Source organism: Phoenix dactylifera, chromosome 10, assembly GCF_051530095.1.
Source record: "Phoenix dactylifera cultivar Ajwa chromosome 10, Ajwa_hap1_PhDact_Kaust_v1.1, whole genome shotgun sequence".
In the NCBI taxonomy this organism is placed as follows: domain Eukaryota; kingdom Viridiplantae; phylum Streptophyta; class Magnoliopsida; order Arecales; family Arecaceae; genus Phoenix; species Phoenix dactylifera.
The window spans coordinates 26727624-26753308 of record NC_143199.1 but is presented as its reverse complement, the minus strand read 5'-3'; the positions used below and the strand labels follow the sequence as shown (position 1 = coordinate 26753308).

General features: G+C 41.2%; 1 protein-coding gene across 4 annotated transcripts; it reads right to left on the bottom strand.

Moving 5' to 3' along the window:
• Nucleotides 1-434: 434 nt before the first annotated feature.
• Nucleotides 435-19827, bottom strand: LOC103722574 (protein CCA1-like). Of its 4 annotated transcripts, none has more exons than XM_008813175.6 (8): nucleotides 19451-19827; nucleotides 19322-19349; nucleotides 19035-19226; nucleotides 18833-18944; nucleotides 18585-18646; nucleotides 2625-2852; nucleotides 1085-2506; nucleotides 435-993 (listed from the first exon to the last, which is right to left on the bottom strand). In XM_008813175.6, the coding sequence occupies exons 3-8, from the start codon at nucleotides 19071-19073 to the stop codon at nucleotides 625-627; spliced, it is 2232 nt and encodes a 743-aa protein (XP_008811397.3). In that variant the 5' UTR covers nucleotides 19074-19226; nucleotides 19322-19349; nucleotides 19451-19827; the 3' UTR covers nucleotides 435-624. The 4 variants fall into 4 exon arrangements, with proteins under 4 accessions (XP_008811397.3, XP_008811398.3, XP_026666376.3 ...); XM_008813176.6 differs by having other exon boundaries at nucleotides 19307-19349; nucleotides 19451-19759; XM_026810575.4 differs by lacking the exon at nucleotides 18585-18646 and having other exon boundaries at nucleotides 19451-19759.
• Nucleotides 19828-25685: the final 5858 nt, after the last annotated feature.

Genomic DNA, 25685 nt, shown 5'->3' with positions numbered 1-25685 from the left:
AAAGAGATAAAAATGAATAATTGCCTGAGGACCTCAGCGCCACCAAACAAAGTTTATCCATATGCTTCTCCTTGAGATGATCTGTACATGTTGACGTTTGCAGCTGCAATTCTAGTTCCATCTGATATTTCCAAGTTCTAACAAGGTGGAACAAAGATAACTGCCTTATAGTCTGCTTTATCCTTGAAAAATTGGAACCAATAGCTTTTAAGCTTATACCATTGATCCTACGTCTTACGTAATTTTATGCCAATCCAGACAATATCGATCACTCTAGATTTAAGCTTTATCATAAGTACCATATCGAAAGAGAGAGCACTCTTGAGCCATCTGTAAGGCACAAAACTCTAAGGTGCTTGCTGCAAAGACATTAATCTTGATCAAGGAGTTCTTGATTTGGAATGCCAAACAAAATACTTAAAGGAGAGTCAAAGTGAAAAAAGGCAAGGTTATAAGCAGTTCGCCTTCCAGAGGGGCTGCGTGATTATTTCAATACAACAAGATACAGTAAAATAAGTTTCGAAACCATGGTCCATGACATACTTTATGTCCCATAAGTAGTAAAAATAAACTTACATTCCAGAAGCAGCAACCTGACTTGCACGAGTTCTTGCACCCATGCTATCAGGTTGAAGCTTCCCCTTCAAGACGTACCCTCTTGTTACCGGTCTCTTCAACAGCTGCTGTCCTGTTTTCCTTAGCTTCCATTGAACACCTCTTATAAGGCCTGAATCCTGTTCGACGAGACTTCAGCTTCCCCTGACCAATTTCACTTGTCAAAGAATCATTTCCAGTGTTATCATTGCTTCTGTTTGAAGCCTCCTTTGTAAAGCCATGAAGATGATTGAGATCCGTTGTTGCACATGCCTTGTTAAGATCGACCGGCAAGGTCATAGCTTCTCTCTCTCTGGCCATTGTATCTTCAGTATGTGGAGGCGAAAAGCTTTGAGGCAGCACTTCTCGACTGAAGAGTGCTTGGAAGGCAAGTCGACCCTGACAAACAAAACATAAATTAGAGAAGCAGTCATGGGTGTTCAATAGTTACGGGCCTAGTGATGAACTAGAAAATTTGCCAGATTACAACCTCCTCAGAAATGCTCCCATTGCTTCGAGATCTGCGATTGTTAGTCTGTCCAGCTGAAGGATTACCGAAACAGGCTTGTTTAGCTTCATCGTTGACTTTCTCATGCTCATCCAGTATGGTATCTGTTTCAACTTCACTGCTCGAAGGTGTATTAGAGCCACATGAAGAACGATCAGGTTTCTTCTCCATCTTTGTCTCATCAGAATCATTAAATCCAGTTGCTGCTAATGGTTTAAACTTGTTAGTTCTAGATGCCTTGAGCTCCGTGCAATGTGATCTTTCACCACTTCCACTGTCATCTAAATCCTCTGCTTCTGATGATGATTTAGAAGAAGGATGACGTGTATTTAAAGCCATAGATTGATCTGGATTTACAGCTTGATCTTCTGCTACAGGATTCTGAAATGTGACTTCTTTTCCTTCTGTCTTATATTCTGGAGCCTGGGCTGCAGTCAATGTGGGAATTGTGGTTGTGGGTGCTGGATTAAATGTGAAACCAATTTGAGGAGGGAATAATGGTAATAGGCCTTGAGTTGCCCACCATGCTGATGCAGCTGCAACTGTAGCAGCAGCAATAGATGCCAGGCTTGGAGAATGGTTCGTGTGCCTTACTTGAAATCCCCCAGATAGGGTTTCTGGAGTTGAATCAGCAGAAGAATCCACATCTGCAGACGGCCAGAATGATGCTGCCAGGCTGGCTGCTGCATGAACTGCTGGATTTTGTAATAAGGTAGACATGATGAGACTAGAGAAGGTGGTTGGGAGGTTGAGGAATGACCTATAAGCATCCTGATTGCCGTGGAACATGGTAAAAGGTGGCAAAGCAGGAAATGATTGGTGAATACAAGGCATTGCAGAACTGTTGTGGAGCTTTGGTGTGGCAGAAACCGTAGGACTGATGAATGACTTGGAATTTTCTTGAGCTCCTCCCACGTGGCCAGGCACTGCCGTGAAATTATGTCCATCAGAGTCTGTTGTCTGCTCGACTTCTTTACCACTTCTGTCTAATAAATGCACAGGAACTTGTTTTGAGTTGCTACAATTGCCTTGCATATCGTCCCTTAATAATGAACCAAGGTTCTCTTGCTGCTTTGATGTATCTGCACCCTTTTCACGAGCTAAATTTGTTTGTGAATCCATGTGAAATCCTTCAGGTCTCTGAATTTCCTGAGCGGTATAGGCTGTGCCATCTATGTTTAGATCCTTATTCACTTCAACAGAGGCAGAAGATTTGTCTGTTGTACTCTCTTTTATTTCTTTCATCTTGGGCACAAACTCCATGTACGTATAAGGATTTGAAGAGCTCTTGTTCACAGAAGAGATGGAAGCAGACGGAGCATCTTGAAAGAAGTTAAGAACTTCTGAGCAGCTTCTGTCTTCAGAAACTTCTTTCTTTTGCAATGTTACAGTTGCAGCAAATTTCTGAACAAAGAATTAAAGGGGTAAAAACTTAGGAAAGGGGGGAAGAAACCAAATAAGACAATAATGAACCATAGAAAAGCTTTTATAATGGAAAGCAACAAGGGAGAGAAATGTGTGCCTTTTGAGGTGCTTCACTTCCCATGTCCAAGACTTGTTTATTGGTGCTCACAAGAGAAACAGATTTTGATGATTTGTCGCTCATTGCACCCCCAGTTGGAGAGACAGAACCTACCCAACTCTTCCGAGGATATGGAGAGCTTGGTTTCCTTTTGGGTCTTGGGGGAGGAATATCAATGTCATGAGCTTGTTCTGGAGGAATGCCCTTCAGCACAGCTTCTTTTTCCAACTGCAATTTGATTACTTGTTAGCCATGCAAAACATGATTTTTAATTATAAATCTAGTCCAAGAAAATACTAATGACTGTATGATGCTGGGAACATAATTTTGAAGTTGGTCAACATGTAGTGATGAATCTAACACCGCTGACACAACAGCACTGAACTGTCAAATTGCCTAATAGTTCAAGCATTATCGTTTCCTTGAATTCCCAAGTGACCACTGGTGAAAAGTTCAGCAAATATGCAAAATTACTAACAAAATAAGGATTCTAGAATTATTATTTTTTAATCATCAAGTTTACCTCTTAGTACTTCATTTAACAAATAAAAATTGCAGAAGGTAGCATTTCTCTTAAACAAGTACATAGGATCTTAATATATTTCAGATATTTGCAGCACTTTTATTGCTATATGGCATTCTCCTACATATGATATCTAAATGTGTAGTTTTGTTGTGCCCAAACACTTCATCCTTAGCATTCAACATCTATGCAGGGTGTTCTTTAATCAAATGATTAGGCATGTAAAGAGTCAAGACAAAGTTCATGTTAAGATGTTGGTAGGTTCAGCCAGGACTGCTGGTTATGGAACAAAGTACAATATGAATCATTGGAGGATTTAGGTAAAAGTTGTGAAGCTATATTATTTTTCAGTAATAAGGCCAAAAGAAAGACCAGGACGTCTCTTTCATAACTACAGCCAAAAGAAAGACATTTTCTGCCTTTTTGCTTTATTTTTTTTCTGCCATTTGGAACTTCTTCATGTTGTCATTGTTACACGAGTTAGATACTAACCTACAATTAAAGAATTAATCATGCTAGCCGAGTCCATGATAAGAATAACATGGATAATGGTTGATACTAAGCAAGGGATACCAAGAAAATTTGAGCTATATCCTTGAGTTTAAGGGCAAAGAAAACCCCCACCAACAGAATATGAGGTGATGGCAACATACTCTTGAGACAGTATAGCATTTGTAGCTAATGCCGTGGTAAAAACGTCAAAATTGTTTGCATCAGGCTTGATGATTCATAACTGGAACCTTTCAAAGTTGCAATTGAGGAAACCGGTGCCGCACCAGCGTCGGTACGCTATGATATGAGGTCTTTTCGGTGTGCCGAATGTCAGTACGTCTCCATACCAGATACCGGTACCGAACCTATACAGTACGATATGTCTCTGTACCACCCGGTTCGGGCTGATACGGTGAACCATGTTTTGGACACTATGGTTACTTTCTTGATTTGCCAAAAAGCGTAAAGATCAGACTAATCTTATATGTTGCCAATCTAATTGCATACTTGAGGCACTAGGATTCGATTGATGAAGTTTCATACATTCAATTTCACTGCTTGCCAAGCATTAACAACCTAAGGTTGAAGGTATCCATCTTCTTCCTCTTCTTCTTTTTTCCCTTTTGAGCTCAAAGGTTGGCGTCCTTGATGATCAGATTGGGATGCCATGGAAAAAGATCTTACAGAAATTCCTTTCAAATAGCACTTATTGACAACAATTTGAAAGGACTTGGTTATAAAGGACAAACTACAAAGACTCAACCTAAACCCCATATGGAGAGTACCTGAAAGCCCATTTGCTATAGCTGAAGCCTTGCAAGCTTTTTTCTTTTTCTCTTCCTTTTTTCTTTTCTTTTTTTGTTCTTTTAATTGGGAGGAGGAGGGGAGGCAATGTAGCTGTGAGACCATGCTGAGGATGAAGCCAATTTGAAGCTTAGACAGTTGGTTTTTCATTAGACCTTATAGCTGTAGCCTCTCAGGCTTGAGATCTAATTTTTCTAGAAATAGGGAAACTCAAATACTCCTCCATGTTGAGAACTATCTGAAATGCAAGTTCCACAATCCACACTATAAATTGGTTGTCGAATTGATGCTCTCCATATGTCAGCCCTTAAGCCAGCCTTAAATTGATCAAGCATTTGGTGGGGATCCTCCACAACTTGGCTCTTAGTGTTCAATTCAGCAAACCTTTGCATATACTCTGCCACCGACATGCTTCCTTGCTTCAAAATCACAAATTGTTCACACAACTTATCATGATAAATTGATAATTCGCTGGCATATACTTCTCACGAAGCATGGCTTTCATCTCTTGCCATGTACTTATTGGTGGCTACCTCAACCTCCTAATATCACCTTCAATACTAGTTCACCAAACTTTTGCTAGGCCTACCAGCTTCATCTTGGCAAATCTCACTCTTCGCTCAACGATCATGTCATACCAATCAAAATACTCCTCAATAGAGCCCAACCAATCAAATCCTTCCTTCAAAATCTGGAACATCCATCCTAACTTTCTTTGTGATATCACCAGATGTATCATATGGTTCATAGCCAGCTCTTTCCAATGATTCTCTAGCACACTCAATATTAGGATTTTGACAAGCTCCTTGCACATGAACAGCCCTCAAATCACATCTTTGGAGAGGATTTTGTTGCTGTTTTTCAAGTTGAATTTCCTAATTTTCACCATGTCCAGCATTATTGTTACATTTGGATGTTTCTCCTTGATCCAAACTGTCAGGTTGTAACTAGGTTGAGAAATCCAGCTTACAATATCATCCAATCGAGCGCTTATCCTATCTAGTTGCTCCATGATTCTGAATAGCATCTCATCTCATTGGATATCAATCAGTCATCTCCTAAAAGGTATGGATCGACATGCTGCAAACCTCAACTCTGATACCAAAATGTAGGACATCCTCTGCTAGGGAAATTTCAGGGATGGTTAATGCTAGGGAAATTTCAGGGATGGTTAATGGATTGTTTTCGGCTAAAAGGGAAGGGAAATTGTGTCAGAACTAGGGTTTATGCTGGTATATGGATGGAGAGTGATTTGGGTGCAAAATAGAGGCAAAAAGATGAAATTTTGAGAGTTTTATGTGAGCTGAAAATAGAAAAACAAGAAAAAATTTATTTGTTTCATGAATTCAAAGACTAATTGATGGTTGGGTAGCCACAGGTTTAGTTGCTTTTGGTTGCTAGGGTTTAGTGTGATGGAATCAGATCTGAATTTGAGATTTTAGTATGTTGTAATTAAAGAAAAAGGAAAAGAAAAGAATTGATTTTCTGGGCATCACACCGAGAATCCCGAAGGCATCACACACCAAGAATCCCATAAGCATCACACCAAGCATTAAAATTGCACCACACAACTCTAAAAGAAAGCATGATTGCTTAGGAAAAATCCCTGAGATTTCCTTTCAAATAATGAGAGATTACAGCCCTATTTATAGAGTTTTAGTTTCCTACTCCGGCTAGGACTTGGACTCCAAATAACAAATCGTAATTTCAACTAATAAAACTAAGATTCTATAATGACTAATTGACCCTAAGCAAGGTTCCAAGAGGGAACCACATCATCCAATACATTCCAAATCAAGGCTTGAGAATTAGAACCAGCCTTAGGATGCCTTTTATGGGTCTTCAATGGCTGCTACCAACATCCTTGATCATCTCTCCCCGGCTTGAGAAGACTTGACTCCGGCAAGTTAAAAGCATGGAATCTCTCATAAAGATCATGATCAAGCTTTTGGAGCTCTTTATCCGTGATCCATGTGTATTCTGATGGCAAATGCCCTCTCCATTTGACAATATACTTTTGGTAGCCACCACCTCTTGTAGAAACTACTTGATTGTCAACAATGTCTTCAATCTCCTCCTTCAAACATAGAGTTAGTGGAAGTCTAGCAATGGATGTGTCATGTTGTGCATCATATCATCATGGCCTTGACAAAAAGTGAGCTATTCAACATTAAAGATATTAGAAAATCCCACATCCTCGGGCAGGTCAAGAATATAAACATTGGAATCTTGTAGGGACCAGCACTTTATGGATGTAGTTTCTTGTATGCAACCTTAGGATAACATTCAGGTCTGATTCACACCATAACCATGCCGCCTCCTTTGAATACAGAAATCATCGCCTCAAATCAGCATGTTCTTTATAGCCTTCATTGCTTAAAGCAATATTTCTTCGAATTTCATCTCACAGATATGCTTGGCAAAAACTTCAGCTTCAACACTAGGGTGTGCATCAACAGGTAAAAGAACCAGATCAACTGGCTTCCTTGGAACTGAATCTGTTACAACCTCGAAGGGACTACAACCTGTAGCTCGATTTACTTAATTCACATAAGCAAATTCAGCCATAAGAAGAACTTGATCCTAATTATTAACATGATCACCAACACAACAATGAAGCAAATCACCCAAACTCCTATTGACAGCTTCCCTTTGACCATCGATTTGTGGATGAAATTGAAAAAAATTGTATCTTCATTTTCAGCATCTTCCATAAACTGCACCAAAAGTAACTTATGAATTTTACATCGGAGTCAAAAACAGTAGTCTTAGGCAACCCATGAAGACGAACAACTTTTTAAAGAAGAGTTTGGCAATATGGAAAGCATCGGAAGTCTTCGAACAAGAAATAAAATGAGCCATCATAGAATAGAGATCCACAACCACAAGAATAGAATCAAGACCTCTAAGCAAGGTTCGCCGTCTCGGTACCGGACCCCGTACCAATGCCACACTAGCACAGTATTAGTACGGTACGATATAGAGTTTTTTGGGCATACCGAGTATCAATACGCCACCTGTACCAAATACCAATACCGAACTGGTACGGTATAGTACGCTCCGTACCGTCCGTTTTGGGCCAGTACGGCGAACCATGCCACTAAGAGTCTTTGGCAACCTTAGGACAAAGTCCATGCTTAGATCTTGCCAAGGCTCGTGCAGCAAAGGTAATGGTATGTACAAACCTTTTTTTTTCTTTCTTCCCTTTGAAATTTGACCAGTCCAACATTGTGACGCAATTCTAGCATTATCTCGCTTCAAACTAGGCCAACAGAAACAGTCCTCAACCATTGCAATGGTTTTATCTCTTCCACAACGGCCAGCCATCCCAGCGGAATGTAATTCTCTAATTACTTGCTCATGTAAAGAGGAATTAGGCAAGCAAAGGTGAGTTCCTTCGAAAAGATAACCATTACACAAACAGAAATCTGAATGGTCGGCATGCTGTCCAGCCATCAAATTAGCATATATGATGCTAAAATCCTTGCAAGAAAAATAATCTTTCTTAAGCAAATAAAACCCCACAACTTGGACAGCCATAGAAGAAAGAATTAGTGCCACTCGACCCACTACACGGCTGAGAGCATCAATTGATTTGTTTTCAGTTCCACCTTATACTTGATAACAAAAGCATATTCTTGTACAATAGCAACCCACTTGCCATGGCGACAACTCAATTTACTTTGAAAGTTGATGTGTTTAAGAGCTTCATGCTCGAAATACAACATAAACTCCTTAGGAATAAGAAAATGTTGCCAATAATGAAGTGTATCAACCACAATATAGAATTCTTTATCATAAGTCGAATGCTTTTGCTTAGCTTCATTCAGCTTCTTGCTAAAATAAGCAATTAGATGGCCTTCTTGACTAAAGTACAGCTCCTATACCAACATGTAATATCACGACACCTCAATAGCTCGAACCTTAGAAAAATCCGGAAAGTGCAAAAGAGGTGCTTCAGTCATCCTTTTCCTAACTGCTTCAAATGTTTTTGTTGTTGCCTAGGTTAAAACAACTGTCCTATCTTCATGCAATTAGTGATCAGAGCCATTATAGTGCTGCAATTTTTGTTGAAGCATCATAGAATGTAGCTATGAAAACTTCAAATTTCATGCAAAGTAGAAGGAATAGGCCACTCTCGAGTAGCTTTAACTTTTTCCGAATCAACCTCCACTCCTTTAGAAGAAACAAAAAAACCAAAAAAGACAGCCTTTGAAGTTATGAATAAACACTTATTCAAATTTGTCTAAAACTTCTCTCGGCGAAGAACTCTCATAGCTTGTTGTGGATGAGAGATGTGCTCCTCTTTGGTCTTACTATATATCAAAATATCATAAAAAATAAACAACCCCAAAGTGGCAAATAAAGGGTTGTAATATATGAATCATGAGGTGCATGAATGTGCTAGGGGCGCTAGAAAGGCCAAAAAGTATGACCACCCACTCATAAAGGACATCCTTGGTCTCACCAGGCCTTACATGGATTTGATGATAGCCACTCTTCAAATCTATCTTTGAAAAGACAGTATCACCCCTTGTAACATCCAACATATCATCAACACAAGGTGGAAACCGATACTCAATGTACGCTGTCTCGGTACCAGGCCCTGTACTAGTGTCACCTTGTCACTGTGTCAGTACGCCTGGTACGGAGGGCTAGTTTGGCATATGGACTGTTGGTACATCCTCCATACCATTTACCAGTATTGAACCAATACGGTACGCCTTGTACCGCCCAATTCGGTATGGTATAGTGTACCATGCCGATACTTGTCAGTAATCAAGTTAATAGCTTAGCCATCAACACACATGCCAAGAACCATCCTTCTCTGGTGTACATAAAGCAAGACAGTAGCTCTTCTACTTGAATTCATGCCATAGGTACGAAGGTTAGGAAATTAAGACCCTAGTATAGGGTCTATAGCATGTTGAATATTACGCAAAAGGAGTTCATTTGGCAACTCTTCAGGTACTACATCAGAAAAAACTCAGACAACAACTTAGATACTTCCGGAGGCATATCTGAGTCATAACCAATAGCTATTTCTTTCACTTCTTGAGATTCTACAGCACAAATAACATCTGATTTCTTGCTCTCAACTTGAAAGTACTTTTTGGTTAGGATGTGAGGTGCATTTTCGTATCTTCAGCAGCAACTTGAGTCTTTAGCTCACCAAATTCTTCTATTCAACAACCTTGGAACTTTGGCTCCCTAGCTTGAGATCTAATTTTTCTAGTGTTAGGGAACCTCAAATACTCCTCCATGTTGAGAACTACCTGGAATGCATGTTCCACGCTATAAATTGGTTGTCAAATTAATGTTGTCCATATATCAGCCTCTAACCAACCTTAAATAAACCAAGCATTGATGGGATCCTCCACATCTTGGCTCCTAGTCTTCAAGTCATCAAACTTTGCATATACTCTGCCACCGACATGCTGCCTACTTCAAAGTCACAAATTGTTTGCACAACTTATCATGATAATTCGCTAGCATATGCTTTTCATGAAGCACGGTTGTCATCCAGTGTCAGTGGAACCGTCCCAAACCGGACGGTTCGGGGCGCCCCGAGTCATACCGGGTGCAAACCAGAACGGTTCCAGTGATGAAAACGAGGCAGGGACTAAAGGGAGAGAAGACAAAGGAGAACGAGGAAAAGAGGGAGACAACGAGGGAGGGAGAGGGAGAAAAAGGAAGAGATAGGAAGGTCGAGGCCGGCCGGCGGAGGCCAAGGAGCTGCCGCGCGGAGGGAGCTGCGAAAGAGGGGCTCGCTCCGGTCCCCTGTTTCATTCGAAACAGGGACCGAAGGGGCCCCTTTTTTTTGGTGTTTTTAAGTGAAAATCGGCAAACCCATTGCCAACTTTCACTTAAAAATCTCAAAAATAAAAGGCCCCCTCTGGCCCCTATTTTGAACAAAACAGGGGATTAAAGCGGAGCCCTTCTTCCACGGCTTTCTGGCGGCTCCCTAGCCCTCCGCTGGCCTCCCTCTTCTCTCTCTTTTTCTCTCTCGTTCTCCCTCTCTTCCGTCTCTTCTACTATATCGGTACAGGCCTGGCACGGCACGGTGCAGGCCCATACCAACTCATGCCGCCAGACAACCGATATGGTGCCCGGTACCGATTCTGTCGGCCCTGCTTTCATCTCTTATCATGTACTAATTGGTGGCTATGTCAACCTCCTAATATCACGTTCAGTAACAGTACCAGTCCACTAAACTTTTGCTAAGCCTACCTGCTTCATCTTGGCAAATCTCACTCTTTGCTCATCGATCATGTCATACCAAACAAAATAGTCCTCAATAGAAGCCAACCAATCAAGGAATATTGCAGGATCATTCCTTCCTTCAAAATCTGGAACATCCATCCTAACGTTCTTTGTTTTATCACCAGTTGTATCATATGGTTCATAGCCAGCTCTTTCCAAAGATTCTCTAGCCCACTCAAGATTAGGATTTTGACAAGCTCCTTGCACATGAACAACCCTCAAATCACATCTCTGGAAAGGATTTTGTTGCTGTTTTTCAAGCCGAATTTCTTAACTTTCACCATATCCCGCATTATTGTTACATTCAATGTTTCTACTTGAGCACCAACTGTCAGGTTGCAACTAGGTTGAGAAATCCAGCTTCCAACATCATCAAATAGAGCAGCTATTCCATCTAGTTGCGCCATGATTCTGAACAACATCCTATGTCGTTGGATATTAGTTAGTCTTCCTCTAAAAGGCCTTCCTGGACGCGTGAACATGTTGCAAACCTCAGGTCTTATACCAAACTGATGTACAACAGCCTTGGTTAGGAAAATTTCAGGGATTCTTAATGGGTTGTTTTGGGCTGAAAGGGAAGGAAAATTATGTAAGAAACTAGGATTTATGTTGGTATATGGATGAGGAGTTATTTGGGAGCAAAATAGAGGCAAAAAGATGAAGTTTTGAAGGTTTTATGTGGGTTGAGAGTAGAAAAACGACAATAAAAAATTTTGTTTGTTTTGTGAATTTAAAGGCTAATTGATGGATGAGTTGCCATGAGTTTTGTTGCTTTTGGTTGCTAGGGTTTAGTGAGGATAGAATTAGATCTAAGTTTGAGATTTTAGGATGTTGTAATTAAAGAAAAAAAAGAGATAGAAAACTTTTTTTCTGGGAAGCACACCTAGAATCCCTTAGACATCACACCTAGGGTTACAGTGATATTACACAACTCTAAGAGAAAGCATAACTGCTAATAAAAATCTCTGATATTTTGATTTCCTACAAATAATAGAGATTACGACCGCATTAAGGACTTTTAATACTCCTACTCCTATTAGGACTTCGACTCCAAATAACAAATCTGTAATCTTGACAAATAAAACCCAACTAAAGACTATAAATAAAGTCCCAAAAGATAAATAGACCTAAAATATGATCCATGAACCATATAACAAACTATGTCCAGAAAATCTGAAAAATTACAAAAATGCCCCTAACTATAAAATCTGGAGAAAACATTAATAAAACTGAACCAGCATTATACTACTGTTGAACAAAATAAAACTAAGATTCCAGAATAACTAACTGACTCTAAGCAAGGTCCCAAGATGACCCCACATCATCCAACACATTCCAAAGCAAGGCTTGAGCATTAAAATCAGCCTTAAGGTGCCTTTTATAAGTCTTTAATGGCTGCTGCCAACGTCCTCCATCATCCATCCCCTGCTTGAGAAGACTCGACTCTCGCGAGTTAAAAGCATGGAATTTATCATAAAGATCATGACCAAGCATTTTGGAGCTCTTCATCCGCAATCCATGTACACTCTGAAAGTGGACACCCCCTCCATTTGACAAGATACTTTTGGCAGCCACCACCTCTCGTAGAAACCACTTGATGGTCAACAATGTCTTCAATCTCCTTTTTCAAATGTGGAGCTGGTAGAAGTCTAGAACCAAGGGTGTCATGTTGTGCATCATCATCATGGCCTTGATATAACGTGAGATCTTCAACATTAAAGATATTACTAATCCCCATATCCTCGGGCAGGTCAAAAATATAAGCATCAAAGCCTATTTTCTTGAGAATCTTGTAGAGGCCAGCACTTTTTGAATGAAGTTTCTTGTATGCACCCCCCTTAGGGTAATGTTCAAGTCTGATTCACACCATAACCATGTCTCTTTGAATACAGCAAACCATCTTCTCAAATTAGCATGAACTGCATAGCCTTCATTGCTCAAAGTGATCTTTCTTCCAATTTCATCATGTAGCTCACAAATATGTTTGGCAAATGCTTCAGCTTCAACACCGGCAAAGGAACTAAATCCAATGGCTTTCTTGGAATTGAACCTGTCACAATCTCGAAGAGACTACGACCTATAGTTCCATTTACCAAACTATTATAAGTAAATTCAGCTAAAGGAAGAACCTGATCCCAATTATTAACATGATCACCAACACAACAATGAAGCAAACCACCCAAACTCCTATTAACAACTTCCCTTGCACCATCAATTTGTGAATGAAATGAAGAAGAAAATTGTAGCTTCGTTTTTAGAATCTTCCATAATGTGCACCAAAAGTATCTTATGAATTTCATATTATGATTAGAAACAATAGTCTTAGGCACCCCATGAAGAAGAACTATTCGTAGGCCGAACCGTACCGGCCCGTCCGCTGACCGATACGGGTCTCAGTACCGGTTCAGCGGACCTTGGAAGAACAACTTTCTTAAAGAAGAGTTTAGCACAACAGAAAGCAATGAGAGTCTTCGAACAAGGAATATAGTGAGCCATCTTAGAATAGGTGATCCACAACCACAAGAACATAATCATGACCCCTAGGAGACTTTGGCAACCCTAGGACAAAGTCCATGCTTAGGTCTTGCCAAGGCTCATGTGGCAAAGATAATGATGTCTATAAGAGTGTATATTTCTTTCTTCCCTTTGAAATTTGATGACTCCAACATTGTGAGACACTTCTACCAACTTCTCGCTTGAAACTAGGCCAATAGAAATGGTCCACAACCATTGCAATCAAGGTATCCCATCTTGGTACCGGCCTCATACCGGTGTCAACCCTATCACTATGTCGGTACGGTACAGTACAAGGCTGGTTCACTATACCGAATGTTGCCACACCCTTCGTATTGTGTATCGGTACCAAACCGGTATAGTACGGTACACCCTATACTGTCCGGTTCGGTTGATTTGGCATACCTTGATTGCAATGGTTTTATCTCTTCTAGAATGACCAGCCATCATACTAGAATGTTCTCTAATGACTTCTTCATGTAAAGAGGTAATAGGCAAGCAAAGATGAGTTTCTTTAAAAAGATACCCATTATGCAAAGAGAAATCTGAAATGCCAGCATATTGTCCAGCCATCAAATCGGCATATATAATGCTAAATTTCTTGTAAGAAGAAGTCTTTCTTAAGCAAATCAAAGCCCACAACTTAGACAGCCATAGAAGCAAGAATTAGTGCCACTCAACGCACAATATAGCTAAGAGCATCAGCTGGTTTGTTTTCGGTTCCACCCTTATACTTGATAACAAAAGCATATTCTTGTAAGAAACAAAACCCACTTGCCATGGCGACAACTCAATTTCCTTTAGGAGTTGATGTATTCAAGAGCTTCATAGTTGGAATACAATACTAACTCCTTAGGAATAAGATAATGACGCCAATAAAGAAGTGCTTGAACCATAGCATAGAATTCTCTATCCTAAGTTGAATAATTTTGCTTAGCTTCATTCAGCTTCTCGCTAAAATAGGCAATTGGATGGCCTTCTTGACTAAGTACACCTACTATACCAACATGTGATGCATCACAAGACACCTCAAACGCCTTAGAAAAAATCCAAAAGGTGAAAAACAGATGCTTCAATCATCCTTTTCTTAACTTGTTCAAATGCCTTTGTTGTTGCCTTGGTCCAAACAACTGTCCTTTCTTCATGCAATTAGTGATTAGAGCCATTAAAGTGCAGCAATTTTTGATGAAACATCGTAGAATGTAGCTAACATATGAAAACTTCAAATTCCATGCAGAGTAGAAGGAACAGTCCACTCTTGAATAGCTCTGACTTTTCCAGATCAACCTCCACTCTTTTAAAAGAAATAGCAAAACCCAAAAAGGCAACACACAAGTCATAAATGAATACTTCCTCAAATTTATCTAAAACTACTCTTGGCAAAGAACTCTCATTACTTGTACATGAGAGATGTGCTCCTCTTTGGTCTTACGATATATCAAAATATCATCAAAATAAGAAACCACAAAGTGGCCAATAAAGGATTGCAATACATGAACCATGAAGTGCATTAATGTTCTAGGGGAATTAGAAAGGCCAAAAGGCATGATCAGCATCTCCTAGAGGCCATCCTTGGTCTTAAAAGCTGTTTTCCATTCATCACTAGACCTTATGTGGGTTTGATGATAGCCACTCTTCAAATTTATCTTTGAAAAGATAGTAGAACTACCCATAACATCCAACATATCATCAAGATGAGGAAGCGGAAACGAACACTTGTCAATAATCATCTTAATATCTCGGCTATCGACACACATATGCCAAGAACCATTCTTTGGGGTAAGTAAAGCAAGAACAACACATGGACTCAAACTTTCACGAATATGTCACTTAGACAGCAGCTCTTCCACTTGTCTTTTGAGTTGAGTATGCTCACTTGGATTCATGCAATAGGCGGGAAGGTTAGGCAATTAAGACCCAGGTATAAGATCTTTAGCATGCTGAATATTCTGCAAAGGAAGGAGTTCATTAGGCAACTGTTCAGGTACTACATCAGAAAACTCGAACAGCAACTTAGTTACTTCCGAAGGCATCTCTAAGTCATAACCAGCAGTTGTTTCTTTCACTTCTTGAGCTACTACAGCACAAATAACACTTGATTCCTTGCTCTCAACTTGAAAGTACTTCTTGGTTAGCATAGTGAGGTGCATTTTCGTATTTTCAGCAACAACTGGACTACTGGAGCCTTTGGCTCACCAAATTTCTTCTTTTCAACAACCTTGGAACCTGCTCCTTAAATTTCTCCATCTTAGTTGTAGTCATAGGCTTCAAAACAATCATTTTCCTACCTAAAAAAAAAGTATAAGTCTTTTCTTTACCAAAATGTTGCACATCTTGATCATAAAGCCAAGGTCGACCAAGAAAAATATGAGTAACTTTCATAGGAATCACATCACACTATATAGAATCTTTGTAAGCACTAGTAGAATAGGGGACAAAAGACATCTTCTAGTTACTAGAATAGAAGTGTTGTCAATCCAAGCAAACTTGTATGGTTGAGCCCTCAAATAACTGGTTGCCTAGATCATCCTGCGATACTAGCGATGATGAGAGTTCGAGTGATGACGCATCTGGTGCCTAAGGAGGTAGCGATAGACATGGCACGATAGTGTATGGCTCACAATTCCAGCATAGTTTTGATTCATAGGCGAGTCCCAATTCACTCATGATACACAGGATAGGAACCACAGTGCACAATCTAGTAAGGATACCATTGCATACAGAAGACAAATCTCTCAATGTTGTTTGGGAAATGATGCTAATACTGTAGTTGACCTCGCATGTGGAGTAGGGTTCCTAGGCATGTCTAGATCGAAGTCGTACACTGGATCCTATTCTACATAACAAGGCTACGACCTGCATAGCATCCTTTATCTGAGATATCGTGTTCGAGTATATACTATCGTCCACAACCTCATGTAGCTTACGGGTCGAATTCGCTGCAAACAATCTTCGAATGGCCAGTCCAGTATCAAATAGAGGATCGGTATCAGAATGGCTATCCAACAGACATGCATTATGGGCCAAAGGAATATGCAACAGTCCTCATCGAATCTTGAAGTGTTATCCCAGGCCTAGATTACGATCGCAATCCCGACGTCCATGAAGAACATCGAAGCTCCACAAAAGTTTAGACAACTGTATGTGTTTTATATTTTACATACACTAAATCGACTCTATTTGTTGTATTATTTGCATATTCACTTCTAAATACTTTAATTGTTCTTCAATTCCATTTCATGATAAAAAATCTATCAAAACAATGTCAGAATTACATATTATAAACAACCAAAATCACTAAAATCTTAGGTGGAAACAAAAAAGAACGAGGAAACAACAAAAAATTAAGAAAAGAGCGTATCAGTTAGATGATCGATATGCTAGTCAATACCATGTGGTATAATACCGAACCAGTATTGTACCATACAGTTAGCAGACCGGTGTAGGTCACGACACTAGTTCGACGAACCTTGTATCAAGGTTTTCATTGTGTTCTCTTGTCTCTTTTGTACCTCCAAAATCATGCATGCCCTTTGTCTACATTAAAGGCCTCTATCTTTCCACAATTATACCCCTTGCTTTGTGAACATTCTCCCTCAAGCCCCCTAACTCAATCACATAAAATGTATTGGTTATATGAACCTTCCATGTGATGATGACAAGTTTCAATTTTGATTTTCCTTTTCCAACCACATCTATTAATACAGCGTCTTCTTCTTGAGTCACTGCCTAGGTTTTTAACATCTTGTCATATATCACTCAACCCCATTGAGCACCCTAGGATATATCAAAATTACTCTTTAACTGCATAATGTCCTTAAACATCAGATGCTCGGCCAACTGTCACCCTATCACAATAAATGCACCTAAATACTTCGTCTCAATTATCTGTAATCAAGGCCCGCAAGATTTTGGTTCTCTCTTTAAAAATTAACCAAATATTTCTTAAAAAAACAGATGTTGTCAAGTTAATACTTGTAAGCCATAGGATTTAATAATAAACATACATATTAAGTATAGGATATATTTTTAGGAAAGTTCTGTATCCCAAGACTATCATAAAATACAAGTATTGGGAAGTTTATCTAGTACAGTGAACTTTTAACGAAAATGACAAAAGAGTATAAAATAAAAGATAGTAAAAAGAGGATAAATAACACAGAGAGAGTGAGCACAATAGAATGCAAGACAAATATTCTTGAATGGCAAATTTTTGAGGTGATGTCTTGTATATGTATGTCATATTGAGAAATTATAGGATACTGGTTTTCTTATTTACATTCATATGAAGTCTTTTAAAAAGATACTCAAAAAAGAGAAAGGAAAAGTGTAGGTTAGAGATTAGTTAGCCTAGCCCAACAGAATGCATTACTTCACAAATGTCAACATCCATAAGGAATGGTTTACCTATACAGTTTTGGGGAGTGTTAAGTGATGGACACTTGGAAAGTACTTATATATATTTCATTTTGGATCCTTTGTGTTCGTACTTTGGTAGTCACATATATGTGTTTCCAATTTTAACATATTTTAGTAGACTCTTGCTAACAAAATAGTTAACGTTCATAGTTGGCAAGTGCTCATTCATCACTATTTCAAGCATGAGTCTTTCATATATTGTCAGCATTGTGTTAGGATGACAATGACATGCAACACAAGAGGATAAGCTATGTTTCATTAGAAGATGACTGTGTATTATTTTATCCAGAAAAGGAATCCATACAATTATGCCAGCTTATACCTCTTGTGTTATGGTTCACCTCACTTTGATTTGTCAGTTTGTAAAAATTTCTACTTCACAAAATCAGAACACTAGATAAATGTTCCTGAAAGATACATAACAAGTGATCATGACATCAAATAGCATATTTAGCAGCAAAATGCATGAACTTAAAAATGCAAATTCTTCAGTTATTTATCTATTATCAGCACTCAAATAAGGGAATAATCTTTAGGTTGACTCATTAATATAAAGTGGTTTGAAAAACTCATAAGATCTCATGGTCCACTGAACCGAGCAATTCCAAACTAGGCCGAACTACCCGGTTCACTCTGTAACGAACCAGCATGGAACTGGCATGATTCAGCTAATATTTTCAGAAAATGTCATGAACTGGTACGAACCGCTCGGTTCGGAGCGGAACCGGTTGGAACTGGTTCGCCCTCTCTTTCCAAAAGGCTTGAATTTATAGTTGGCTAAACCAGGGTGAGCTGGATAGCTCATACCGAAACGGTAGCCAACCAGTATGGTTCCTGGTACCAGTTCAACTAACCATGTAAGATCCAAAAAGACAAACTCATCTAGTTAATTGTACTGTCAATGATGACAAAACAAGTGCATAAGTGGTAAAAGGACATTGGACCTTTGTGAAGAATTTTTGTGCATGACTCCTAATCTGCACAGCTGTCTTTGTTCCTATATGCTCTGTAACACAGAAGACAAAAGGGTGAAACAACACGTTTCAGGAAACTTTATATACATTATATTTCTTATAAAGGGAATTTGACATGTCTAAATACTTGGTACAGAATATAAGGAATAGCCAATTTGGCTAGTTCCCATAGAAAATCTTGAAAAAAATCTAGGAGAAACTAAAACAGAATCGATAACCTTCAATCCGCTGCCAAGCTCTCCCATACAGTTTCAGAGCTTCAAGGAACCTGTTATGCTCCTCCTCTGTCCACCTCTCTCGCTGCTTCGTGATCGTGTAAGGCTTCCTAGTCTATATTCCCATTGACGTACATGTAACCAAAAAAATCCCTTTCAGCATCAAGAAAAGCAAGAGCATACGGGGAAAATATCCATAACTCACCTTCACAACCAACTCTTCCCTCAAGGAATTTGATTCCATTTCCAAAACTCCTAATTTCCGCAGAGCAAACAGAAGAAAATAACCACAGATCACTTCGAGTTTAAATCATCCACAAACAGCAGCAATCCTCCCTCCATGTCTCCCACCAGTCGCTCCATTTGCCGGAAATAGTACCTCATAGCTCAACAAAATCTACTCCAAAATCAAGAAACCAAAAACAAAATTCAAGAACTCATCCAATAAAAACAACCCAGTAATCCACAAACCACTACCATCAAATTCCTCACCAAACCGAATCAATCCAGTCGTCAAGGTCTAGAAACAGATCAAGAAACAAGAAATCAGCAGCCGTAACCAGTAATTTCTCAAGAAAGACCAAGAAATCACGGAAAACCAAACCCTAGGCAAGAACTCACCTCGGGCACCGCCATGGGCGAATCAAGAACGCCTGCACATTATCCCTTCTTCCTTCTCCCACAGGCCACAAGCCCCCCACATCTCCAACTAACCAGCGATCGAATCTATAGGTGGGTAAACTAAACTCTCTTCAAGAAGAGGGAGGGGGGAAAGAGAGAGACAGAGAGAGAGAGAGAGACCGAGGTCGGCGGCAATGGCGTCTCGCGCCAGCTTCTCGGAGAAGAACGGAAGGCTTAAAGCCAGTGACTGGGCATCGCTTTCTCTCTCACACGCACTGGGGGAAGACCAGGAGAAATCTCAGCCACTATAATTTCTTGTGGATTTCCCGGACTCGGGGGGTAATAAAGAAAAAAAATAAAATAAGAGGACCGAGGTCGGGGTTTTATAAACTTGAGGCTGGAAGAGGGCGGGGGGCAAGAGAAGGACCGCGGCGCAGGAGTTGACGCCAAGTGGCGCGAATGTAGTGGCCGGTCCAGAGTCTAAGGGCGCTTTTTGGAGGGAACGAAAAAGACGTGGCGTGCCCTGATCCACAGGAACTGGAGCTCCGTGTTATGGATCCCAATGTACGAGCGTCCGCATAACTTTGTTATGCGGGAGAATGATCTACCAATTAATGCCTTCAACTTTAATTCACACAAAGGTTTATACTAACAACCATTGTAATTATGATATATTTTAGCTTTCTACCATGCTATGTTGTACGCTAGCTACTAAATTGGCTGCATTGAGACCATATATAAAAGCTCATATTACTTGATTCGATCTCAACCCATAATATTACTTGACTCGAACCAATCATCTCATTTTACTGGGCCTAAGCTCATATAGTTTTGAGTTTCATATTGTACGATATAAGTTATACTTTTATAGTTTTGGATTAAATTACATGGTATAACAAAATAAATAAAATAACAATATAAATTATTGGTTCAATGTCACACATTTATCCCACAAATCTACCATTCATATGTAATATATATAATATATGCTTTTTTTGATCTAATGGATTGAGGAGCCCTGATTCGAAACATATCTAGCATGTCGGTTTGTTGAGATTGGTTAACCTTACCCAATCCATAAATTTTAAGGGTCAGATCTGACTTGAGTACGTTGGTAAGGTCAAAAATTTCTATTTCTAAATATAATAAGAGGAAATAGTAACTATCATTTTAACAAGTTATTTTGTGCTATAATAATTGATTATAAGATAGATTTGTTTAGCAACTTGCAATTCAAATTTTTAATATTTGTCAAAAGATGTTTTTACTATATACATGACAAATTTTGTATAATAATTTATTTTTATTATTTTTATATGATATTTTTATACTAAATAATATAATAAACATTATTAAAATATTAAATAATTTTAGATTATATAATGAAATAAATAATAACTATTATCAATATCATAATGATAAATAACGATAATTTATTGGATCTCCCTTAGAAATGAATAATAATTGAAACCTTTATTCATCCCAATCGTCCCTGCAAAGATGGGGTATCATGTCTTATTTCTTGTGTTAGAGGAGGAATATTCAGGTTTTTAAATCACATTCAACCACCATATGAGAGACCCCAGTCATCCCCAACTTTTCAGGCTTCTTGGATCTTCCACCTCTATTTCAGGATGATAAAATGATACAAATAAGAGAAAGAATAAAAAGAAATAAAAAATTGACAAAGAATTTTTGGCATGCAACTGCAAACTAAGAAGATATTAAATTTTTATAGAATCTCTTTTTTTTGGTGGAATTCTTATAGAATTTCTAAACAATTCTCATCTACACCTACAAACATACGAAAAATGTAGTGGCAACCAATTGGCGATGACCTGCAATATATCGAAGTATGGTTGCTTGAATATTAATTCTATAGATCGGCAATTATTATGTTATAAATTATAATAAATCATCCCTTCAATGTAATTTGAGTATGTATGCATAATTATCATGTCAAATGAATTAGATAGATAATATCTAATGGCACTAACTAGAATTAAGGCATTTTTACGAAGATGAAGCCATCTATTTTACATGAAGTAATAAAATGCTTATTGTTGGAAAGAAAAACACCAATCACATAAGGAGTAGTGTTCGGGGAAAAACTAAGTTATCCCAGAACAACCTGCGGGCACTCGACCAGGAGGCACCCGACCAGAAGGCGCCCGACCAGAGGGTGCCCGACCAGAGGGCGCCCAACCAGAAGGCGCCCAACCTGAAGGCGACTAGCTCAGCTCGAAGCCCGACCAAATGCTGGACTCCGAGACGCCCCGTCATAGTATTCGACCTCGGTCTAATCTCCTTTGGGAGCCTAGTTTCAAAAGCCCAACCTCACCGCTCACCTACTAACGTCACGCCCTTCCGTAGCTCAACCGGAGACCATACCCTGCTTCGCCATCAACAATTAATGCGCATGGCCTGTTCTGTTCTCCGGCTCACTCAACCATTAAAGCGTATGGCCTCTGCTGATCTCCGGCTGACTCAACCATTAAAGCGTATGGCCTCTGCTGATCTCCGGCTCACTCAGCCATTAAAGCGTATGGCCTCTGCTGATCTCCGGTTCACTCAACAATCAATGCGCTTGTTATGTACGGATCTCAAGCCCTCCACGGCAGGCAGTTGAACTACTCCGCCACGTCTGATCAGCCACGATGACTCACTGACTCCGATTTGATCTCCCACGACACTATATTAATGCACACGATCGTGTTCAATTATGACCAAAAAAGAACCATTTGCCCCATCACTTCACAGGTAATACAATACCCCTCAATAAAAGGAAAACCCTTCCACCTTAGAGGGGGTTGGACTCAAAAACCCAGAAAAAGCATATCTCCCCTCTCCTCTTACATATTAGCCCCCTCTGACTTAAGCATCGGAGGGCCGGCGCCGGAAACCCTGGCCACCGGCTTGTTGCAGGTCTTCCGAAGAACGCCGCCCGCCGACGGACCGCCTCCTCCTGCCATTCCAGCACCGAAGCTCCTCCTTCTCAACCGACGGTCGCCTCCGGATCTAATTTCCAGCAACAGTTGGCGCTAGAGGAAGGGCCCGAGTTGCGGCCATAAAGTTGAGAAGTAAAGGAGCCTCTAATGTCTCCCGGCGTCTCCCACAAAGCTCCGGACACTCTGTTCGGAACTCGCCATCTCCGGCTGATCCAACTCCCCAGGTCCAGCCGGAACAATTCAACATCCTGGTCCAGCAGGTTCAGGCCTTGGCCACCGTTGTTCAAGGACTGCAACGTGGGGAAGCCCCACCTATGCCGCCTTCGCATGCCCAGCTCCGGCCAGTGCTCCCCCTAAATGGACCGGTGCCCCAAGGCCAAGATCTTCACGGCTCCTCAAGGGCCAACAACGAAGAGCGATGCTGTCGCCAAGACTTGGCCAGGGCGTCTCATCGGAGAGAATTGCCGGGGAGGAGCATAGACAGGAGGCTACAGTTTTCGGAGGCCGAGTCGGACCCGGACCGCCGTGAGCCGGAGCAGACTACCATGGCAATCCCCCAGGTTGGGGAACTCGACAGGAAGGTCGAGAACCTTGAGCGCCAGATTGAGGCCCTTCACAACAGAAAGGTAAGGCGCGAGGGCGACTTTGAGTTTACCACCAAGGATAAGCCGGTTCCACCCAGATTCAAAATGCCCCAAGTGGAGCCCTACAATGGGACTACCGACCCTCTCGATCATCTGGAGAGCTACCGAGCCCTTATGGCATTGCAAGGATCTTCGGAGGCTGTGCTCTGCAAGGCCTTCCCAGCAACTCTTAGGGAAACGGCTCGGCTTTGGTTTTCTGGGCTAAAGCCGAGCACGATCTCCTATTTTGAGCAGCTCGGCAGGCAGTTCGCCTCCAACTTTGCTGCCAGCCAGCGCCAGCGGCGAACGTCGGACTCCCTCCTGAATGTCAAACAGCGGGAGGGGGAATCTCTCAGGGAGTACCTCGACCGCTTCACCGCTGCAACCTGGGAGGTTCGCGAGCTCGACCAGTCGATAGCCATGTCGCCGCTGAAGACTGGAGCTCGCTCCTACAGATTTCTCTTCTCTATCGAGAAGAGCTTCTCCGCTGACTTCACCGAAATGCTGACCCGAGCTCGGAAGTATGCAAAGGCCGAGGAGGCCATTGCCTCCAGGCGGGGTGCGACCGAGCAGGCTTCAAAGAAGCAGAAGAAACACCACAAGGAGCGCGGCCATCAGAGAAGCCGGTCTCCCTGCCGAAACAAAAATTTGTCGTGGCTAAGGAGTCCACCTCGGTAGCAGGGACAACGCAAACCAAGGTCCCCGCCCCGACTAAGGTCTCTAGCACGGCCACGGGTACCACCAGGGAGGTATGAAAATTACACTCCCCTCAACGCTCCCCGGATAGAGATCCTAATAGAGATCGAGGGCCGAGATTATTTCCGGCCTCCACCCGATAAGGGATCCCGGAGCTTACCGCAATCCTAGAAAGTATTGCCGCTTCCACCGAGACCACGGTCATAATACGGAGGATTGCTTCCAGCTCCGGGACGAGATCGAGGCACTCATCCGTCATGGAGTGCTGAACCGGTTTGTACGGAACCGGCGCGAGGAAAGGAAGCCAGCAAAAAACGCCGAGCAGCCCGAAGATCTGAATGCCAACCGACCCATCGCAGGCACCATCAACACCATCGGAGGAACCTCGGTCGGAGGGCCAGCCAATGAAAGGGATCCCCCGAAGCGCCTGCGCACTTTTGAAGCCATCTCGTTCTCGGACGAGGACTTGAAAGGAGTTGAAACTCCTCATGATGACGCTGTGGTCATCTCTATGATTGTAAATAAGTTTGATGTAAAACGTGTCTTAATAGATAATGTGATGACCCAAAGATTGATTTAAAGATTGATTTTGATGATCACAAAACCTTGAAGTATAAATACTAACGTTTGTGTTGCAAGGAGAAAGATAGTTATTTTGCAAGGAATATAGCAAGTTGGAAGAACACAAGAAAGCCTCCAAAGCTCTCAAGAAAAGTTGGAAGAAAGCTACAATTTATTGACCCAAGTTTCAAGTTCAAAGGACTCAAGTTGGAAGAGCAAATTCAAAGAAAAATCCAAAAGAATAGTCCTCGAGTCGACTCCTGGATAGTACGAGTCGACTCCAGGGAGTAACAAGGCAGAAACACAGAGAAGCTATTTTGGACCCTGAGAGCCGAGTCGACTCCTGAGGAACTCGAGTCGACTCCGATGGTTGGCAGGTCGACTCCAAAGGAAGCTAGAGTCGACTCCCAGAGGAAAACAAGCAAAAAGTCAGAGAGCCAATTTCAGACACTGAGAGCCGAGTCGACTCCCGCAAAATCCGAGTCGACTCCGAGGCAGCGCAACCCCAAAGACAGAAGACGGCATTTTCGTCCCTGAGAGGCGAGTCGACTCCAAGACAGTTCGAGTCGACTCCAAGGCAGCGCGACCCCAAAAGACAGAAGACTGTTTTTTGGATACTGAGGGCCGAGTCGACTCCAAGACAGTTCGAGTCGACTCCGAGACAGCACGAGCCAAAAGACAGAAGCTCGGGAGTTCGGACTCTGAGCACCGAGTCGACTTCCAGAATTTCCGAGTCGACTCGAGTAAGCAAAGTTGAAAAATGCATCCATGGATTCCTTGGGATGAGCCGACTCCAAAAGTGCAAGGTCAGCTCCAGATTTTGACGAGTCGACTCCGGGTTAAGTCGAGTCGACTCCCAGTCGAGAAGACCACTTTAATTCAAATCTGGAACAGTTGCCGAGCCGACTTCAGAAAAGCATGAGTCGACTCCTGCTACAGTCGAGTCGACTCCAGATCGCGCGAGTCGACTCCGATCCCAACGGAAACTTTGTCAGGAGTTGCAGACTGTGGACAACGGCTCTATTTTTGTCTCTAACGGCTAGATTTCTGGTTCCACGACATGTAAAGCTATAAAATCAAGAGGAGAGCTAGGGAAGACGGTATGGAAGTGGGAGAGAACATTTAGGGAAGAGATTTCAAAGAGATTACAAGGGAAATCTCCCATAAGCACAAAAGGGCCATCCAAAGCGAAACAGAGAGAAGAAGAGCATCCAAGTGAATCCCAAAGCTTCCTCTCCATCCGTGTGCTGCCTCGGTGATCCTCTACTTCGTGCCAAATCAGAAGAGGGTCAAGTAAAGAAGAAGCCGAGCTCCTTCATCTTCAAAACTCGTTTAAGGGCTTCTCTTTACTCTATTTGTTCATATTGTTATATTTGCTTGTTTAAGAAGCTTTGATTTGTTTTAAAC